An 18013-nucleotide genomic window follows, 5' to 3' on the forward strand; every position below is an offset into this window, starting at 1 on the left:
CACGCATAAACTAACACTTCAATATCCTCTTGACACTTCAGATGTTTTGTCATTGTTGAGACCGATGTTTGCATGTTGGTTTATGTGTGCGGAAAAATTTGCACACTTGACAAACAGTGTACTGAGGGCTTAATGCTTTCACGAGAAAACTTCTGCTGATCAACTGTGGCCAAGAGGAAAGCAGGTAATCCATTATTGACCGGGAAGCCGATTTTGTGTTCACGAAACTCATCTTTGTGTAGATCGATTCTAGCGTGTACATCAAATGATGCAATCAAAAATCCCAGAATCGCCCAATGCTAAAGTATTTATGCACCAACGCGTTGACCTAATTTTAGCGTGTACTTGCACTTGCAGATCTCGGGTGCAACGAAAGCCAGACAGTAAATATTTACATCAGCGTCATCAGAAACACACTTTCCTTTTATCTCACGAATTTTCAACCCGAAAAAATATTCTGAAATTTTCGGGTACAACCGATGGCAGAAACTTGCTTTACCTGCCTCCGGGAGACGGCGGATCCCATCCCGATAGTGGACCAAGCGGAGAATGCCAAGTTGGCCGTTGCGACGCCTTATCGCGGAGTCATAGTGGCCAAACACTTTTGGTTCGATGTGAGGATGGATTTTCTTCGGATGTTGATTCAGGTGATTCATTCTTGTTTTTTTTTTTTTTTTTTCGTATCAGCTCAATGACCTGATCCAGGGGTCGCTGTGTCCGCGATGCTGGTCCAATATCGAGGAGTTCCACAAGTTCTACAGCGAAATCGAGGAAGCTCACGAACAGAAGATGCGCCTCCCGTTTGCCGAAGTGAAACAGGAACTGCTGGATGGGGAAGAGGAGGAATCCTTAGGAAATGTGGGAGAAGTTGGAGGGAATGAGGCGGAGGAGCAGAATGAAAGCGATCCGGAAGATGTTACGGCCTTCCTACAGGAAGAGCACTTGCTAGATGATGATGATGAGGATGATAAGGAAGCACCATCTCAGGATGATGAAGATTTCGAGGGAGACGACGGCGATGCTCCGGATTTGGCACAAAAGCCCAAGAAACGAGCCCGCAAGAGATTGCGGCACGCCGATAAAATTGCCCAGGGGGATGAGTTGATAGCGAGCTATTGCAACATGCATTGCGACGAGTGCTCCCAAGCCTTCAAGTCCTTCAACGCCCTGCAGATGCATTCCGCTTCGGAGCACAAGAAGCGGGCCTATGTCTATTGCTGCGACAGGCGCTTCAATACGAGAACCCGCCTGTACGAGCACGTCCTGCGGCACATCAATCCGGAGCAGTTCCAGTGCGATATGTGCAAGCGGAACTGCGTGGACAGCGAGGGACTGAAGCGGCACAAGCTGAAGATGCACACCCCGGAGGAGGAGCGAACGTTCAAGTGCGACAAATGCTCGAAGGCGTTCGCCCAGGAATCGGTGCTGACCAGCCACAAGCGCTACCACGAGGCTATGGAGAATAAGGAGTTCCCCTGCGGGCAGTGTAACAAGTTGTAAGTTGATTGGGAGATCGAGGTGGGAGTTACGAGTTTCTTTTATTTCGTGTCGAGTATTTTCATCATTTGCGATAATTTTTTAAATTATAATGATATTTGTTTGAATTTTCCAAAGATTGTGTTCAGCATGCATGCCTATTTATAAAACAAAATTGCGTAACTTTCTGAATAATTCATTTTTTTTTCTGGCACTACGTCCTCACTGGGAAAGAGCCTGCTTCTCAGCTTAGTGTTCTTATGAGCACTTCCACAGTTATTAACTGAGAGCTTTCTTTGCCAAAGTTGCCATTTTCGCATTCGCATATCGTGTGGCAGGTACGATGATACTCTATGCCCAGGGAAGTCAAGGAAATTTCCATTACGAAAAGATCCTGGACCGACCGGGAATCGAACCCAGACACCTTCAGCATGGTTTTGCATTGTAGCCGCGGACTCTAACCACTTGGCTATGGAAGGCTTAATTCTTAGAGTCCTCCTTAAAATCAGACCTATGACAAAGATCTTTACAAAATCGTTCAGGGATATCTCTGCAAAATCCTCCAACATTTCTTTCAAAAAAAAAAAATTGAAGTTTTGGTCAAATAGATGTTATCAATCTATTAAAATATGTGAGAAACCAGCACTAATCATCTTTTTAACAAACTTTACTTTAGACCAGGCTTTCGATCTTTCAAATATATCTTTCTTAACAACTACCGTAAAACTAAATCATTGTATACGCTTTGCAATTGGATTAAATGGACAAATTGATGTGAGATTTGCGAAAAACTTACACGTCTTCTCGGTGAGAGTAGAAGTTTTTTTATCTTCTTTATTAGTATCATTCCATACATTACATTCATTTCTTGTATCTAGGTGTTCTGTGTTATTAGACAACACTATCATCCTAATTTGATAAAACAAATTTGAGATTTTATTAACATTTTGTTAACAACATATTACAATTCATTTGCCGTAGCAGTTCATATTTTTTAAAGGTGAGTTGATTTCACCTGCTTATAAGAGGAAAAAATACGTTTTCAATTTACTTAACCTAACTTAACCTAATCATATAACGCGTTAATCGTGGCAATAGGCCTATTCAAATGACGTCTCAAATCAGCTGATCGGGAAGCACTTTGACATTTCTTCTATGAAAATGACAGGCCCGTGTTAGCACCGGTCCTCCACCGATGTAAACAAATGCATAGACGGATCTGTCACATGAAAAGGCCTATAGAAGATTGCAACGATTTTTGCCTGAAATTATTAATGGTTTTATTTGACATTTGTTCCAATGTTTCAACATTGGATATTCTATGTAACTCATTGGTACTATACCAGGGAGGAAGCCTCAGAATCATTTTCAAAATTTTTATTTTGAATTCTCTGCAGAGCTTTTTTCTTGGTATTACAACAGTTAGTCCATATTGGTACAGCATACAACATGGCTGGCTTGAAAATTTGTTTGAATATCAAAAGCTTGTTCTTAAGACAAAGTTTTGATTTTCTATTGATAAGGGGAGACATTTTACATATTTATTACATTTGGCATTCAACCTCAATGTGATTTTTGAAAGTTAAATTCTTATCTATCATGAGCCCTAGATACCGTCAACGTACCAGTACCCGCTCATGTTCCAGTAGCCCGCTTACGAGTTTAAATAGTAGGGTATTTTGAGTAAATACACAAAAAAATGTCTACAGTATAATTCAATTTGTCGATTTGAACCGTGTAGCGGCTATAGTTTTCAAATTAACTTTGTATAAACTTATCTTTTTTGAGTGTGAGCGGGCTACTGGAACATGAGCGGATACTGGTGCACTGATGGTACTTAACTTCATCTGACCGATTGTATAACATTTTGCGGTAATCCACTCCGCGGTGTACCATTTCGCGGTTTGCCATTTTGCGGTACGACATTTCGCGGATAGTAACATTTGGCGGCATGTCATTTCGCGGTCAGTACCATTTCGCGGTGCCCCGTTTCGCGGTTTGTACTGAGATGTTTGATATATCTTAACAGTGCCATTTCAAGGACTGCCTGTTTTCGAAAGAAGGGTAAATCACCGATGAAAATGTTATCAATGATAATGCCAACAATTTTCAGTGCAACTCGTAGGAAAAACCAAACCGCGAACTGGCATACCGCGAAATGGTACTAATCGCAAAACGGTAAAACGCTAAATGATACAAACCGCGAAATGGTACACCGCGAAATGGTTGACCGCGGAATGGTTTACCGCGAAATGTCGGACAACCCATCTGACCAATTCATTGAAACCCCTCTCAGCGTGACAACATGTCTACTTGAAGGTTTCAAATAAAGAGCTTTTGGTTTATGTGGGAATATTATTAGTTGAGTTTTGGAAGCATTAGGAGAAATCTTCCATTTTTGCAAGCATGAAGAAAAAATATCCAAACTTTTTTGCAATCGACTACAGATGACACGGGGAGCAGGCCATTTGGCATAAAGGACATTTGGCATAACGGACATTTGGCATAATTTTCAACTAAGTGAAAGATGAGCGTCATTTGGCATAATTTCAATATTTTTTCTGTACATACCTTAATTGAAGATTTTAGCATTTTATTACGTTTTATTTTAGTAACAACTGTAAACTCTAAACTGTAGATGTATTTTATACGATTTATGTTGACTTCCGATCCGGTGATCTCGCTTACTAATAGACGAAATACCGATAAAGGAAAACATGGTGAATTTCTTTCAGAAGCTTCCAAGTTACTTTTTCTTTCTATATAAATACACGTTTTATATTTGATTTCATATGCTCAGGTGATGACTTTTGTGAGTTGAGTATGTGTGAATATTGAATAAATATTGATTTATCTCATATCGTCTATTAGTAAAATCATTAGCGTAAAAACGGGGGGCTAGTGGGGTCTTAGCCCTCCCTAGAAAAGTTCAAGCCCCCCCCTAGAAAATTTTAACTCTCATGTTAAGTTTTCACTTTGCTTAAGGGATTTTTTTATCGAATGGCTCAAGCCCCCTCTAGATTTGATTTAAAGTTACGCTAATGAGTAAAATCGATATTGAACGAGAAAGAAAATATCATCTTCTCCTAATTTTGCTCAGAGATACTGAGAAGACTGCAAAATCATTAGGTGGAAGAATCATTTTCCTCAGGTGCTCATAGTTGAGATACAAGGCACACAAAATATTAAATTTTAAGATGAAAAACTCAAATACCATGAAAACCATAAGAAATACAACTATGGCAAAGTTGTAGCAAATGATAAGTATTAAAACTTTGTAGAACTTAGTAGGCCAATCAATCTAAAAAAAAAACACTTAAGAGCGACGTTTTTTTTTTATTAAAAATACTTAATTATCGCGGCTCTTAAGCTTCGTTTGCAGAGTTGCTCGCTGTCTTTATCAACGCCTAAAACTTGCTGATTTGTACGGGCCGACTGCGATACATTCTATATCGCATCAACAATATGCTGCCTACTCCATCACCAATGCATTGATAGCGATAGACTATGGATATTACTGATGGGTTAAGTTCAATTTCAAGTTAAGCAAATAAAATGGCAGCTTATCAATACGATATTTTTGATAATGCTGCAGATGAATTGAAACTATTAGTTGATCACAGAAGAACAATAATAGCTTGGAGAATTGTCACTTCTTCTTCTTGGCATTACGTCCTCATTGGGACAGAGCCTGCTTCTCAGTATAGTGTTCTTATGAGCACTTCTACAGTTATTAACCTTCGGGCTGTCGCGCTGTTGTACTTTGTACAACAGTTGTGATTTATATGCTATCATTTTGCATCAAAGATATCTATCGACACCCAACCAAAATGTATTCCTCAAGAATCTTCTTAAGAACAATACTCGACAGTTTTTATTTACAGTATGACCCTTGATAATGCGGTAAGAAAACAAATATACATGAAAGTCGCATAATAATGAACGCACTATATACGGTTCGAGTAAACCACAGTTTTAAATCGGTATATCTCAAAATCCAGATAGTATAGATACTTGGGGTCTTTGGTAAAGTTGTTCTGGAGATGAAGCGCTGTCTGATGGTACCTCATTTAATTCGGAATTTGACCGCTAGGTGGCACTAGTGGGCATGGAAGTTTTACTTTTGTTTTGCAAATATTTTAGGATCCTGATCATTTAGAAGGATGGCGTCTTCGGCAAAGTTGTTTAGTAAGTTAAGGACTATCATTGTTCGAGCTAGTTGATTCAAAATTTTGCCACAAGGCGGCGCTAGTCTGCATGAAACCTTTGTTTGCAGATATCTCAGGAGCCTGATCACTTACAGAGATAGTGTCTTCCACAAAGTAGTTCAGTAGCTCAATGATAGTCTTATTTGAGGCAAGAAACAGGATAGTTTGCCACCAGGCGGCGCTAGTAAGCATCATTTTTTTGTTTTGCGGATACTGCAGGATCTTGGTTTTTAGGACAGGCACCTTCAGCAAAGTTGTTCAGAAGCTCATTAACTATCATTATTTTAGAAAATCTTGAACTTTAAGGATTAAACAAAGAAATAATTTGAACTACTGAACAACTCTGTCGAAGACGCCATCTTTCTAAGTGGTCGCACTACTGGGATATTCGCAAAACCAAGGGTGTTGTACAAAGTACAACGCGCGACTTCTCGCGTTACAAAAATTCGCGCGACGACCGAAAGGTTAACTGAAAGGTTTCTTTGCCAAAGTTACCATTTTTGCATTCGTATATCGCATGGCAGGTACGATGATACTCTTTGCCCATGGAAGTCAAGCAAGTTTCCATTACGAAAAGATCCTGAACCGACCAGGTTTTGGGATTCAGCATGGCTTTGCTTTGTAGCCGCGGACTCTAGCCACTCGGCTAAGGAAGGCCCCAGGGAGAAGGAGAATTGTCACGTGATCACTCATTCTGAATTGATTATAAACTAGAGTGCGATGTCGCATCACTGCTGTTAGTTGCCAAATCAAAGTGATATTGATAGCTCGCAACTGATATTAATATTTTATGTAAATCAGCCATACGCTGTTATGACTGATATTGAGTTACTCTGATCATTTGCTACAACTTAGCTGAACATACCAACTCACGATTCGTTAAAATAAAGAAGTTGGCCTATACTTCACTCTTGTAATCATCGTAAACAAATTTTGATGCGTTGTAGTACTGAAAATCCGGTGTCCGGCCACTTGGCCGAATGCCGTTTGGCCGAACGCCATTTGGCCGAATCATGAAAATAAAAATCAAACTACAACACTTCTGAGATGTAGGTTTCATAAGAGTAGCCAAATAACTGATAAGCTAATCAATTTGTTGATTTACATGATGTGACGGCACGTAATTTGTTGTCACTCTATAAGAGCTCTAAGAGAATGATAAAATCGACCCGTTAATTCAGGACGAAGTTGTGAACTCCTCACATCGCGTCAAGACTCTGAGGTGACGGTTAATTCGCCTCTGGAACCCCAAAGGTGTAATAAGGTTTCAAGTGTTTTATTGATGTCATCAGATTTTTTTCCTTCTTTTGCATATACACTATTCATTCGGGGTCTACCCCGTTTGGCATAATGCCGTATGGTATAATGCCGTTTGGCATACAGTCGTTTGGCATAATAGCTGTTTGGCATAATGCCATTTGGCATAACGGTTGTTTGTAATAATCGCCATTTGGCATAATAGCCGTTTGGCATAATTGTGAAAAACATTGGATTTGATCAAATTCCTTCCATTAAGCAAAGAGGTGTGTATAAACTACGCACGATCGTACATTCCGTTGTCAGTTAGTGATAGGACATACTAAACCAATATCCAATAAAGCTCTTTTGAAATTGCATCACACATGACTTCCGGGGTCATTAAGTCCGGGATATTATGGCGCATTTTTAACAAAAATATAAACTGAAACAAGCGTTGCAGTAATGAGAACCATGAACGTGTTTTTAAATTTACTATTCCAACCACGATTGAGCTACCATGAACGCTTTTTATTTGCGTTTTGTTCCCTCTCAATCCAACCGCATCGATAGCCGAGCGGTAAGCGTTCGCGCTTGGCAATCGCCAGTTCCTCGGTTCGATTCTGGTCTGCTGCAAGTTTTTAACCATGATATAGAAATTTTTACTATACACATGGTGCCATGGTAAAATTGAATGCACAAAATATTCTAAATAAATGCGATTTTAGTCTGCACAAATCAAGTGGCGTTGTGTATTTAATTTAACCCTCTGATATAGTATTTTCAACCGCAACGCTGTTCTCAGTGTATGCAACGCCTAAGTCATTCCATGTCATTTGAAAAAAAAGGAACATGGAATTTTATGACGCATTTTATGGTACGGCATTTTACTGTATCAATGCAGTATCTTCCTTTTTCAAATTTTGCCAAACGACTATTATGCCAAACGACTGTTATGCCAAACGACTGTTATGCCAAACGACTATTATGCTAAACGACTTTATGCCAAACGACTGTATGCCAAACGGCATTATGCCAAATGGCATTATTCCAAACGGGGTAGACCCATTCATTCGAGTTATACCGGTATCATTACTATTGCAAATAGTTCAGCTTATATTTTAATTGGGAATTTCTTTGTAATTGTACTGATAAAACTATTATATGCCACTTGCCTAAATTTTCATAAGAGAAGAAGTATTTCTCATAGTTATACATGTTAAAGCTTATGATAAGGGTACCGTAAAACGAGGCGAATAGAAAAAGTGGGGCGAATAGAAACAAAGCGACTGTTTCAGGATTCGCTCGCTCGGATTCACCGACAGGGACGGGCTCACCTGGGAAACGGAGAAGGACCAAATGTTTCGGGAACGTCTTCTCGGGAGCTCTTCTTGCTTCTGCACAGAGGCTGGCACGTTTCGCTCACCTGCAAATGGTCGGAAACAATCCGACGGAACACTTCTTCCTTTTTCTTCGGGAAATCTCCGCAATGGAGAATGAAATAACTATTTAAACGGTTTCTAATTTGGAGGTTTTTGTTTTATTGCACTAATCTAACACGCGGTTTGACAAGTAATGACAAATTTTTTCTTCGTTCTTTTTCATGGCCTACTGCTCTCCAACTGCGACCTTCAGTTAAAAATGTGAATATTATGTAATGATGACCTTTAAAAACCTACTGAAATACTTTTTTCCCATTAGTTGAAAAGCAACAGAGTACCGCTAGACTATTTTCAAATTAAAAATTTTGCTACATTTCTCATTAAAAAACTGAGAGGAAAATATTGAAATTTCAATCATTTTTGATAGCTTGAAACATCCGCCATTTTTGCTGATTTCAAAATTGATCGAAAATTGAACTTAATTTTAAAAATTTTATTTATTTTCTTCACTAAGTAAAAACATGTTGATATTTCTTCTAGATGCACTTAAAATGTGTTTATTTTTCCATTAAAATGAAAAAAGTATTGATATTTACTGAACAGTGTTTCTATTCGCCCCATTGCGGGGTGAATAGAAACATACAACATTTTCATAAATCTTTGTACGATATAATTTTTATTTTTTAACAGCAATTGGAGTCTTAGCAAAGGAAGACTCGACCCATATTTAAGGCTAATAAAATTGGTTTTTATTCGCACGGTTTAAGTTGTACACATTCAAACATGTCGGAAAGTGTTTCTATTCGCCCCATTTTACGGTATAAGGGGTAATATGCACCCCAGGAGTAAATTGACTTTCCGGGGATTCTAAAAATATTTTAGAAAAATTTAGACATTTTTCTGGAAGTTAGATTTGTAAAATCGCATGTTGTGGGTCACTCCTATCCGCCCTTGACAAATCTTTTCCAATTTTTTTTACAAATACTCATGAAAGGCAACGTGGGGTTGTTTTGCCTCAAGGGTGCATATTACCCCAGATTCCTTTACGTCTCATTCAAAACACATTTTTTTTTACCTCAACTTGGGTGAGATGTCATTCTCCCTGGGCTTGGGATTATATTTTCCAGGGAGCGATGAATTTTGATAATTGATTAGTTTTGATTAGATGTTGGGTGAATTTCAAAGCAATGGCAACCTTTTTATTACAAAATTTAGATTTTATCTTCTGACCTTAAGATTCTGGTTAAACTACTGTACTATGCAGTTGGGCTGCACTAGGCTATCACTCATCAAAATTACTTTCACTTCGGGAAAATATAATTTCAAGATGGCGAGAAGATTACGAACTGAGGGTGGGCTAGGAGCACAATCAGACCCTTGAATGTGCAATGTGGGGTAGTAATTGGGAATGCCATTGACGGTTTGTAATCTTCTACGAGGTTTTCGAAAACCAACCGGGCGCGTGCACCGGGTTGCGGATAGGAGCAAAGGGAGATCAATAGCATCTACCTAAAATAATAGAGCAAAAAGCCGTTCCATGATTAGGTAATGTTTAGCGATCTTCTATGGTGTTCTAGTACTATAAAATTCTCCACTCACTGGGAATTCTGGCCTTGATAATATCAATAGTGATAAAAACATAAAATAATACCAAATAATCAATAAGTAGAATGTAGCTTCACTGTAGTAATAAACGAAATAAAATCAATCTTCTATACTTGACAAGGTTTTGAAGACAGTCAATGAGTGAAAGAACTACCTATTAGAAAAGCCACATCAGCTAAGGCTATACATATACAAATGTTGGTCATAGGGTCATGGCGAGCATTCGGTATGTATGTCTATGACTGATTCTTATCCAATAGGGGCACTAGAAGACCACGCGGACAATTTCGAAACAAATTATTTTTATACATCGGTCTTACGATCCGAAAGGCTCAGCTATGCTGTAATGTCATTTTTTAAGCCATTCATTAGTGCTGTATAATTGTTTATTATTCTAACAAAACTACATCATTACTCATTACTAATCACTGTTCCTATATTCTCTCTTTCTCACCTTCTTATCTGTTGCATAAATATGATCATAACTAATATAATGCATGAGCATGCATTAATTTTTTTTTCAAAATTTATTTAGTTAACATCTACACAGATAACACTGAATCAACAATTTCACGCCACAATACTCGGTTCGTGGCCGCATCTCTCCATCCTCGGTTCTGCCCCACGCTCGCCAAATCGATATGCACTTGATCCGCCCACCTAGCTCGCTGCGCTCCACGCCTTCTTGTACCAACCGGATCCGAAGCGAATACCATCTTTGTAGGGTTGCTGTCCGGCATTCTTGCAACATGCCCTGCCCATCGTATCCTTCCAGCTTTGGCCACCTTCTGGATACTGGGTTCGCCGTAGAGTTGGGCGAGCTCGTGGTTCATCCTTCGCCGCCTCACACCGTTCTCCTGCACCCCGCCGAATATCGTCCTAAGCACCCTATGTTCGAAGACTCCAAGTGCTTGAAGGTCCTCCTCGAGCATCCTCCACGTTTCATGCCTGTAGAGGACTACCGGCCTTATGAGCGTTTTGTACATGGTACATTTGGTGCGGGCGTGAATCTTTTTTGACCGCAGCTTCTTCTGGAGGCCATAGTAGGTCCGACTTCCACTAATGATGCGCCTCCGTATTTCACGGCTAACGTTATTGTCAGCCGTCAGCAAGGATCCAAGGTAGACGAACTCGTCGACCACCTCGAACGTATCCCCGTCTATCGTAACACTGCTACCTAGGCGAGCCCTGTCGCGCCCGGCCCCACCAGCTAGCATGTACTTTGTCTTGGTCGCATTCACCACCAGTCCAACTTTTGCTGCCTCGCGTTTCAGGCGGGTGTACAGGTCTGCCACCTTTTCAAATGTTCGGCCGACGATGTCCATATCATCCGCGAAGCAAACAAATTGACTGGATCTCGTAAAAATCGTACCCCGGCTGTTAAGCCCGGCTCTCCGCATAACACCTTCTAGCGCAATATTGAACAACAGGCACGAAAGTCCATCACCTTGTCGTAGTCCACGGTGGGATCCAAACAAACTGGAGTGTTCGCCTGAAACCTTCACACAATTTTGCACACCTTCCATCGTCGCTCTTATCAGTCTCGTGAGCTTCCCGGGAAAGCTGTTCTCGTCCATGATTTTCCATAGCTCTACGCGGTCGATACTGTCGTATGCCGCCTTGAAATCGATGAAAAGGTGATGCGTTGGGACCTGGTATTCACGACATTTTTGGAGGATTTGCCGTACAGTAAAGATCTGGTCCGTTGTCGATCGGCCGTCAACGAAGCCGGCTTGATAACTTCCCACGAACTCGTTTACTACAGGTGACAGACGACGGAAGATGATCTGGGATAATACTTTGTAGGCCGCATTTAGAATGGTGATCGCTCGAAAGTGCTCACAATCTAACTTGTCGCCTTTCTTGTAGATTGGGCAGATTACCCCTTCCTTCCACTCCTCCGGTAGCTGTTCTGTTTCCCAGATTGTGCTATCAGCCGGTGCAGACAAATGACCAGCCTTTCCGGACCCATCTTTATGAGTTCAGCTCCGATACCATCCTTACCAGCAGCTTTATTGTTCTTGAGCTGGTGAATGGCATCCTTAACCTCCCTCAAAGTGGGGGCTGGTTGGTTTCCATCTTCCGCAGTACTGACGAAGGCATTTCCTCCGTTGTCCCGTCCTTCATTGCCTGTGCTCTCAGCACCATTCAGGTGCTCGTCGAAGTGCTGCTTCCACCTTTCGATCACCTCACGCTCGTCCGTCAGAATGCTCCCATCCTTATCCCTGCACATCTCGGCTCGCGGCACGAAGCCGTTGCGGGATGCGTTGAGCTTCTGATAGAACCTACGCGTTTCCTGAGACCGGTACAGCTGTTCCATCTCCTCGCACTCCGTCTCCTCCAGGCGGCGTTTTTTCTCCCGAAAGAGGCGGGTCTGCTGTAGCCGTTTCCGTTTATAGCGTTCCACGTTCTGCCGGGTCCCTTGCTGCAGCATGACCGCCCGCGCTGCATTCTTCTCCTTCAAAACCTCCTGGCACTCCTCGTCGAACCAATCGTTCCGTCGACTCCATCCCACGTACCCGACGTTGCTCTCAGCTGCATCGTTGATGGCTGCTTTTACTGTTCTCCAGCAGTCCTCAAGAGGGGCTTCGTCCAGCTAACCCTCTTCCGGTAATGCAGCCTCGAGTTGCTGCGCGTATGCCGCTGCGACATCCGGTTGCTTGAGCCGCTCTAGGTCATACCGGGGCGGCCGTCGGTACCGTACGTTGTTAACGACGGAGAGTTTTGGGCGCAGTTTGACCATCACCAGATAGTGGTCGAAGTCGATGTTAGCGCCACGATAGGTCCTGACGTCGATAATGTCGGAGAAGTGCCGACCATCAATCAGAACGTGGTTGATTTGCGATTCTATCTGCTGTGGTGATCTCCAGGTGTATCGGTACGGAAGGCTGTGCTGGAAGTAGGTGCTACGAATGGCCATATTCTTGGAGGCGGCAAAATCAATTAGTCGTAGGCCGTTTTCGTTTGTCAGCCGGTGGGCGCTGAACTTTCCAATCGTCGGTCTGAATTCCTCCTCCTGGCCAACCTGAGCGTTTAGATCTCCTATGATGATTTTGACGTCGTGGCTTGGGCAACTGTCGTACGCGCGTAAAAAGCGTCTTTATCATCATCAGTGCTTCCGGAGTGAGGGCTGTGCACGTTTATTATGCTGAAGTTGAAGAACCGGCCTTTGATCCTCAACTTGCACATTCTCTCATTGATCGGCCACCACCCGATCACGCGCCTCTGCATATCACCCATCACTATAAAAGCTGTTCCCAGCTCATGTGTATTGCCGCAGCTCTGGTAGATGGTATGGTTACCTCTAAACGTTCGCACCATCGATCCCTTCCAACACACTTCCTGCAACGCTACGATGCCGAGTCCACGGTCCTTCAGCACGTCGGCGAGTATGCGTGTGCTCCCGATGAAGTTGAGAGATTTACAGTTCCACCAAATATTGTTAATCTCAATATACCCCACTTCTCCGTTTCGTCGAAGACATCACACTAGCGCCACGCTGGCAGAAAAGTATACTAACACACTACAAACTCTGTGTCATGATTGTTCTTCTTCTTATTTTTTTTTCTTGCAAGCCGACATCCTTCGACATCAGTTGCAGTTTTACTTTCGCCCATTTCACTATGTCTTTATGCCTAAACATGGACGCCCAGAGAGACTTCTCCACACACACACCTGAGACCCCACGTATCGAACCTTTCAGCTCATGGGCCGGGGTCAACTGCTTTACTTCCCTTCCGAAGGAAGACGTGATAATAGATGTCTCAGAAAATTAGACGACGTCGAACAACTGGGGTGAGAGGCAGTCACGTAGTGGTTAACACCACCGACAGCGCTATAAAGGAACTGTTTGTTTTGATTTTCGATGTTTGACGTTTCGTTCTTTAATGCACGCTAATTTGAAAATAGCTAAGAGTAATCGCTCACGCACTTTTCTGTCAAGAGATGGCGTTACATTTATGTCCTTTTTGTGCTGTATGGAAACTTTAGAAGTGGGGCATATTGAGATTAATGATATTTGGTTCCACGTACCGAGCTTCCAATCGCTAGTCCCTTTACGTCGATGTGGTCTTCGCCGATTGTCCCGGTTCGTATTCTCTCGTTGATTATTCGTTGCTTGATTTTTTTACGGCTGGCTTGCAGGGCCTGACACCAACCCCCTAGATTTCCGGAGGACCATTCCCCCTAAATGTTCGGAGGACCACAGTGCGCAGTTTAGCTTAGAATCCTTCTCTGGCACTCGGACGATGATCAGCCGCCCCTGACATGGGGAACAGACGCTGTAGTGAGCTGCTCCTAACATGGATTACAGACGCTCAAGGTTTGCAGAAGCAGAAGCAAAAGCAAACCCCCCCTTCCCTGTCAGCATACGACCAAAGTTCCCACCGGGGGTTGGTTACCCGATCTTCCCTAAGGTTACTCGTACCCGGCCAGTACCGCGAGGAGGTTGGGATAGGAGTTGCTGGGCAAGAGGCTAAGGACCGCACAAAGGGGTCTATTTTATTCCTTCAGGTACGCGAGGTACCAATGGTACGCCATGCCCAGCCATTTACCAGCCCATGAGTATGCACAATAAGAATAATTTCAGAATTGTAAGCAGTCAATGGATAACTGGATAGAATAGCTTCGAAAAGGATGCTCAAAACAGAATAATTCTGGTCAGGGAAGTATTAACATCATAAGTAAGTAACCATTTCATTTTAATAATATCAAATATTTTTATATAAATCAGCACCGCCAATCAGTGAACTGAATTATAATTTTATATCTGTACATGATAAAAACAGATAAAGTTTGTAAAGTTGTCACCATAGATTGAATTGCGTTCTTTATAGTAATGTTCAATCATTATCAAAAGCTCCTAAAGCGTCGCATCGTGCCATCAGTAGTTCTTAGTATCACTCTCATATTGTTATTACTTTGTTGTTTATTAAATTTCTATAAAGCGATCAGCTCATTCTTTATTACTTGTACAATTGTTTGGAATTTTAGTAAATCAAACCAAACTTCAAAACTCAAATTAAATTGCTCGCAGCACATTTACATATTGCAGCATTAATCGTGTCAAGTCTTCTCCAATTTCCTATACCCTACCCCAACCCTTCCTATCATCTCCGATGGTGTTCAAGTGGACCGCATAGACTATTACGGCCATTACCTACCCCTGCCCCCGGCTTTGGACTGGCTTGCGCTCTCATTGCCCCACCAAACGCTGCAAAATAAAAATGAAAATGAAAGGATACCGTAAGACGTTTTCAAATAAGTTTTTCTTTGTTTCAAAGAAATCTTATGGGATATAATCTAGGCAATCGATTGTTTAGTTTTACAATAACTATCTCAGCAATTTATCTAAAATATCTATATACTTTTTCAGGACTTTGTCAAAAGTTTGTCAGGATTTTCTACTGAAGTTTCATTAGAGACAACATCAAACAAATCTTATTATAATGTTGTTTTAGAAATACTTCTCGATGTTTTCAGATGTTTCTCGAAGAATTAAATAAAATATCCTTGGTAATTTTCTGGGAACAACCCTGGATAAAGTCTTTGGGAACTCCCTTGGGAGTCCTTAACACAAATATTCGATGAAACCCTAGCGAAATCGATGGAAGAATCACAAAATGAACTCTCGAAGGACTTGACCTTACCTTACCTTATATTTGCATTTTATCTTTTCTTAACTTTCTCGGTGTTTTCTCACAAATATATTAATACTCACACACTGACCCCTTGAGGGAAACAATAGAGAAAGGATTGTGAAAAAACAGTAAACCCAAGAGTAAACCCGTTCTAAAGCCATTTCGTGACATACAAACACCATTTAATGTTTATTTATGTTGATTTTTTTATTAAAAAAATTGCTAAACATTAAAAGACTGTTTTTTTTAGATAAGTATCAAAGAATTACCTGGTAATTTATTTTGAAGTATTAGGTGGACCAACAGTCTTAAAAATTTTCGTAAAAAATAGACAATTCAACAATTTGGTACACTTTTCCTTCAGTTTTGACATATTCTAGCGAACAGCGAAAAAATAAATGAATTCTAACGATATGTACTTGGTTTCCACAAGAATTACTCATAACGAAAGTCTCTATTCTTTTCAGCTTCGGAAATTCTGCGCTTTTGAAGCAGCACGTCAAGAACTGTCACACTACAACGTTCGAGTACGTGTGCGACACCTGCGCCAAGGGTTTCAACCAGAGGGGTTTGTTCCTGAAGCACCTGAAAGATCACGGCCCGAAGGGACCGGGGGACAAGGGCCAGTGCCCCATCTGCGACCAGTGGTTGCTGAAGGTAAGTCTGAACAAGCACATCATACGGCACAATTCGCCGACCTACAGATGCGAGACGTGCGGCAAGGATTCACCGAACATCCTGGCTCACCGGAGTCACGTGCGCTTTGCCCACTCGGATGCCCGGTTCACGTGCAACTTCTGCGGAAAGGTGTTCAAACGGGCACTGACCCTGAAGGAGCACATTGCGTCGCACAGCGGGGAGGTGCTGTACACTTGTCCACATTGCCCCAAAACGTTCAATTCCAATGCGAATATGCACTCCCACCGGAAGAAGATGCACTATCAGGAGTGGTTGAATGCACGGCAGAGAGTTATTATAAAATAGAGCTTGCTGGATCGATAAATTATTTTGCGTGAAAAATGTGGATTTATGTTCTATCGAGAAAGCCCTGTTTGGTCGTCATGTTACAGGAAATTTGAATACAGTGAAGTGGTGCAACATTACACGGAAGTGAAGAATTTCGAACCTTGCATCTTTCAATGAATAAATAAAATAAAATAAAATAAATACATTTAAAAAACTATATTCCTTTTTTTTATAATTTCAATATACCCATAACTTCAAAATAGTTTTGAATAGCTCTCGGATTCCTTTCAGGATCCTGTAATCGAGTGTTACAAGATTTTTAGATTTTTAATGTGTGCTTTAAATGTTGTGATACTGTTACGTTTCTTTGGTTAGTAGGTGTTGGGTAAGTAGGGTTAGTTAAATGTAAATTGATAAAAATTGTATGTTGATTAGTAGGGTTAGTCGTTTCAAATTCAAAAATTGTTAAAACATTACAAAGTAGAGTGAGTACAAGTGGGAGACATATTTCATAACTGAGTGGGTACAACAACATACATATTCGGCGGGCGTAGAACATCATACAAAAGGGGTGGTAACAATGCACGTCTCATAATAGGAGAGATTGTAAGGATTAAGGCGCAAAATTAATTCGCCATCTCTCACTTAAGTTCTGGCGTTCGTGTGCTTCGGATCGTAAAATTGAAAATTAAAAGTGTCCTTACGTTGTAAGTCAAGTGAGTGGTGAAGTGAAACGGGTGAATTTAAGTGTTCAATCAGGTAGGACTGCACTCCTCAATGCCTGTATAACTTTCTCCTTAACACTACTTACGCTAATGAATAGAATACGACTAGTAAAGCAATTTTCTAAAAACCCATCCCCGTTGCCCTCACGAAACGCAACGAAAGTTGGGGAAGCACACGAATCGGCATAGTGATCCTTAGTAGGCCATTACGCCTAACCGTAAAAGATTACCACCGCTCTGGTCTTGCGAGGACATAACCATCAAGGAGCGATTTCTCGGGCCCAAAGGTGCTCTAATCGTACAGGAAGACCTCTCTCGGCAGAGTCAATCCGGCCTTGTCCTGGGCTCTGTCGATGCTTGCCAAAGAGAGAAGACGCCAGGGAGACAAGTATATCGCACCAATTTATCAAGTCGATCTACTCACCGATCCGCCAGTCAATTTTCCGACCATCACCACCACCATCACCCTGCTGGGAAATCCGCCGGAGGCCCATCCAGCCGGCCCGCAGAGACATCAGCATCACCAACAGTACCGGTACGTATCCCAAAATCTTCAACACCAACTCTACACCCACAGTTGCAATAAAATTTCAATAAATCAGGGTGTCTACTACCTGGAAAAACCTGGAAAACCTGGAATTATCAGGGAATTTTATTCAACCTGGAAAAAACCTGGAATTCTCAGGGAATTTCGATCACAATCAGGGAAATTATTTTGAAGCAGTAATTCATGATAGAATATGTTCACGACAAAGGATTTTTGCGTTATAACCCAG

At 41.5% G+C, this 18013-nt stretch overlaps 1 protein-coding gene across 1 annotated transcript; it reads left to right on the forward strand.

Moving 5' to 3' along the window:
• Positions 1–354: 354 nt before the first annotated feature.
• On the forward strand, positions 355–16610 carry LOC5567849 (transcription factor grauzone). The gene is made up of 3 exons (XM_001657657.2): positions 355–614; positions 688–1496; positions 16014–16610. The coding sequence occupies exons 1-3, from the start codon at positions 480–482 to the stop codon at positions 16528–16530; spliced, it is 1461 nt and encodes a 486-aa protein (XP_001657707.1). The 5' UTR covers positions 355–479; the 3' UTR covers positions 16531–16610.
• Positions 16611–18013: the final 1403 nt, after the last annotated feature.

This window comes from Aedes aegypti, chromosome 1 (genome assembly GCF_002204515.2).
Source record: "Aedes aegypti strain LVP_AGWG chromosome 1, AaegL5.0 Primary Assembly, whole genome shotgun sequence".
NCBI lineage: Eukaryota > Metazoa > Arthropoda > Insecta > Diptera > Culicidae > Aedes > Aedes aegypti.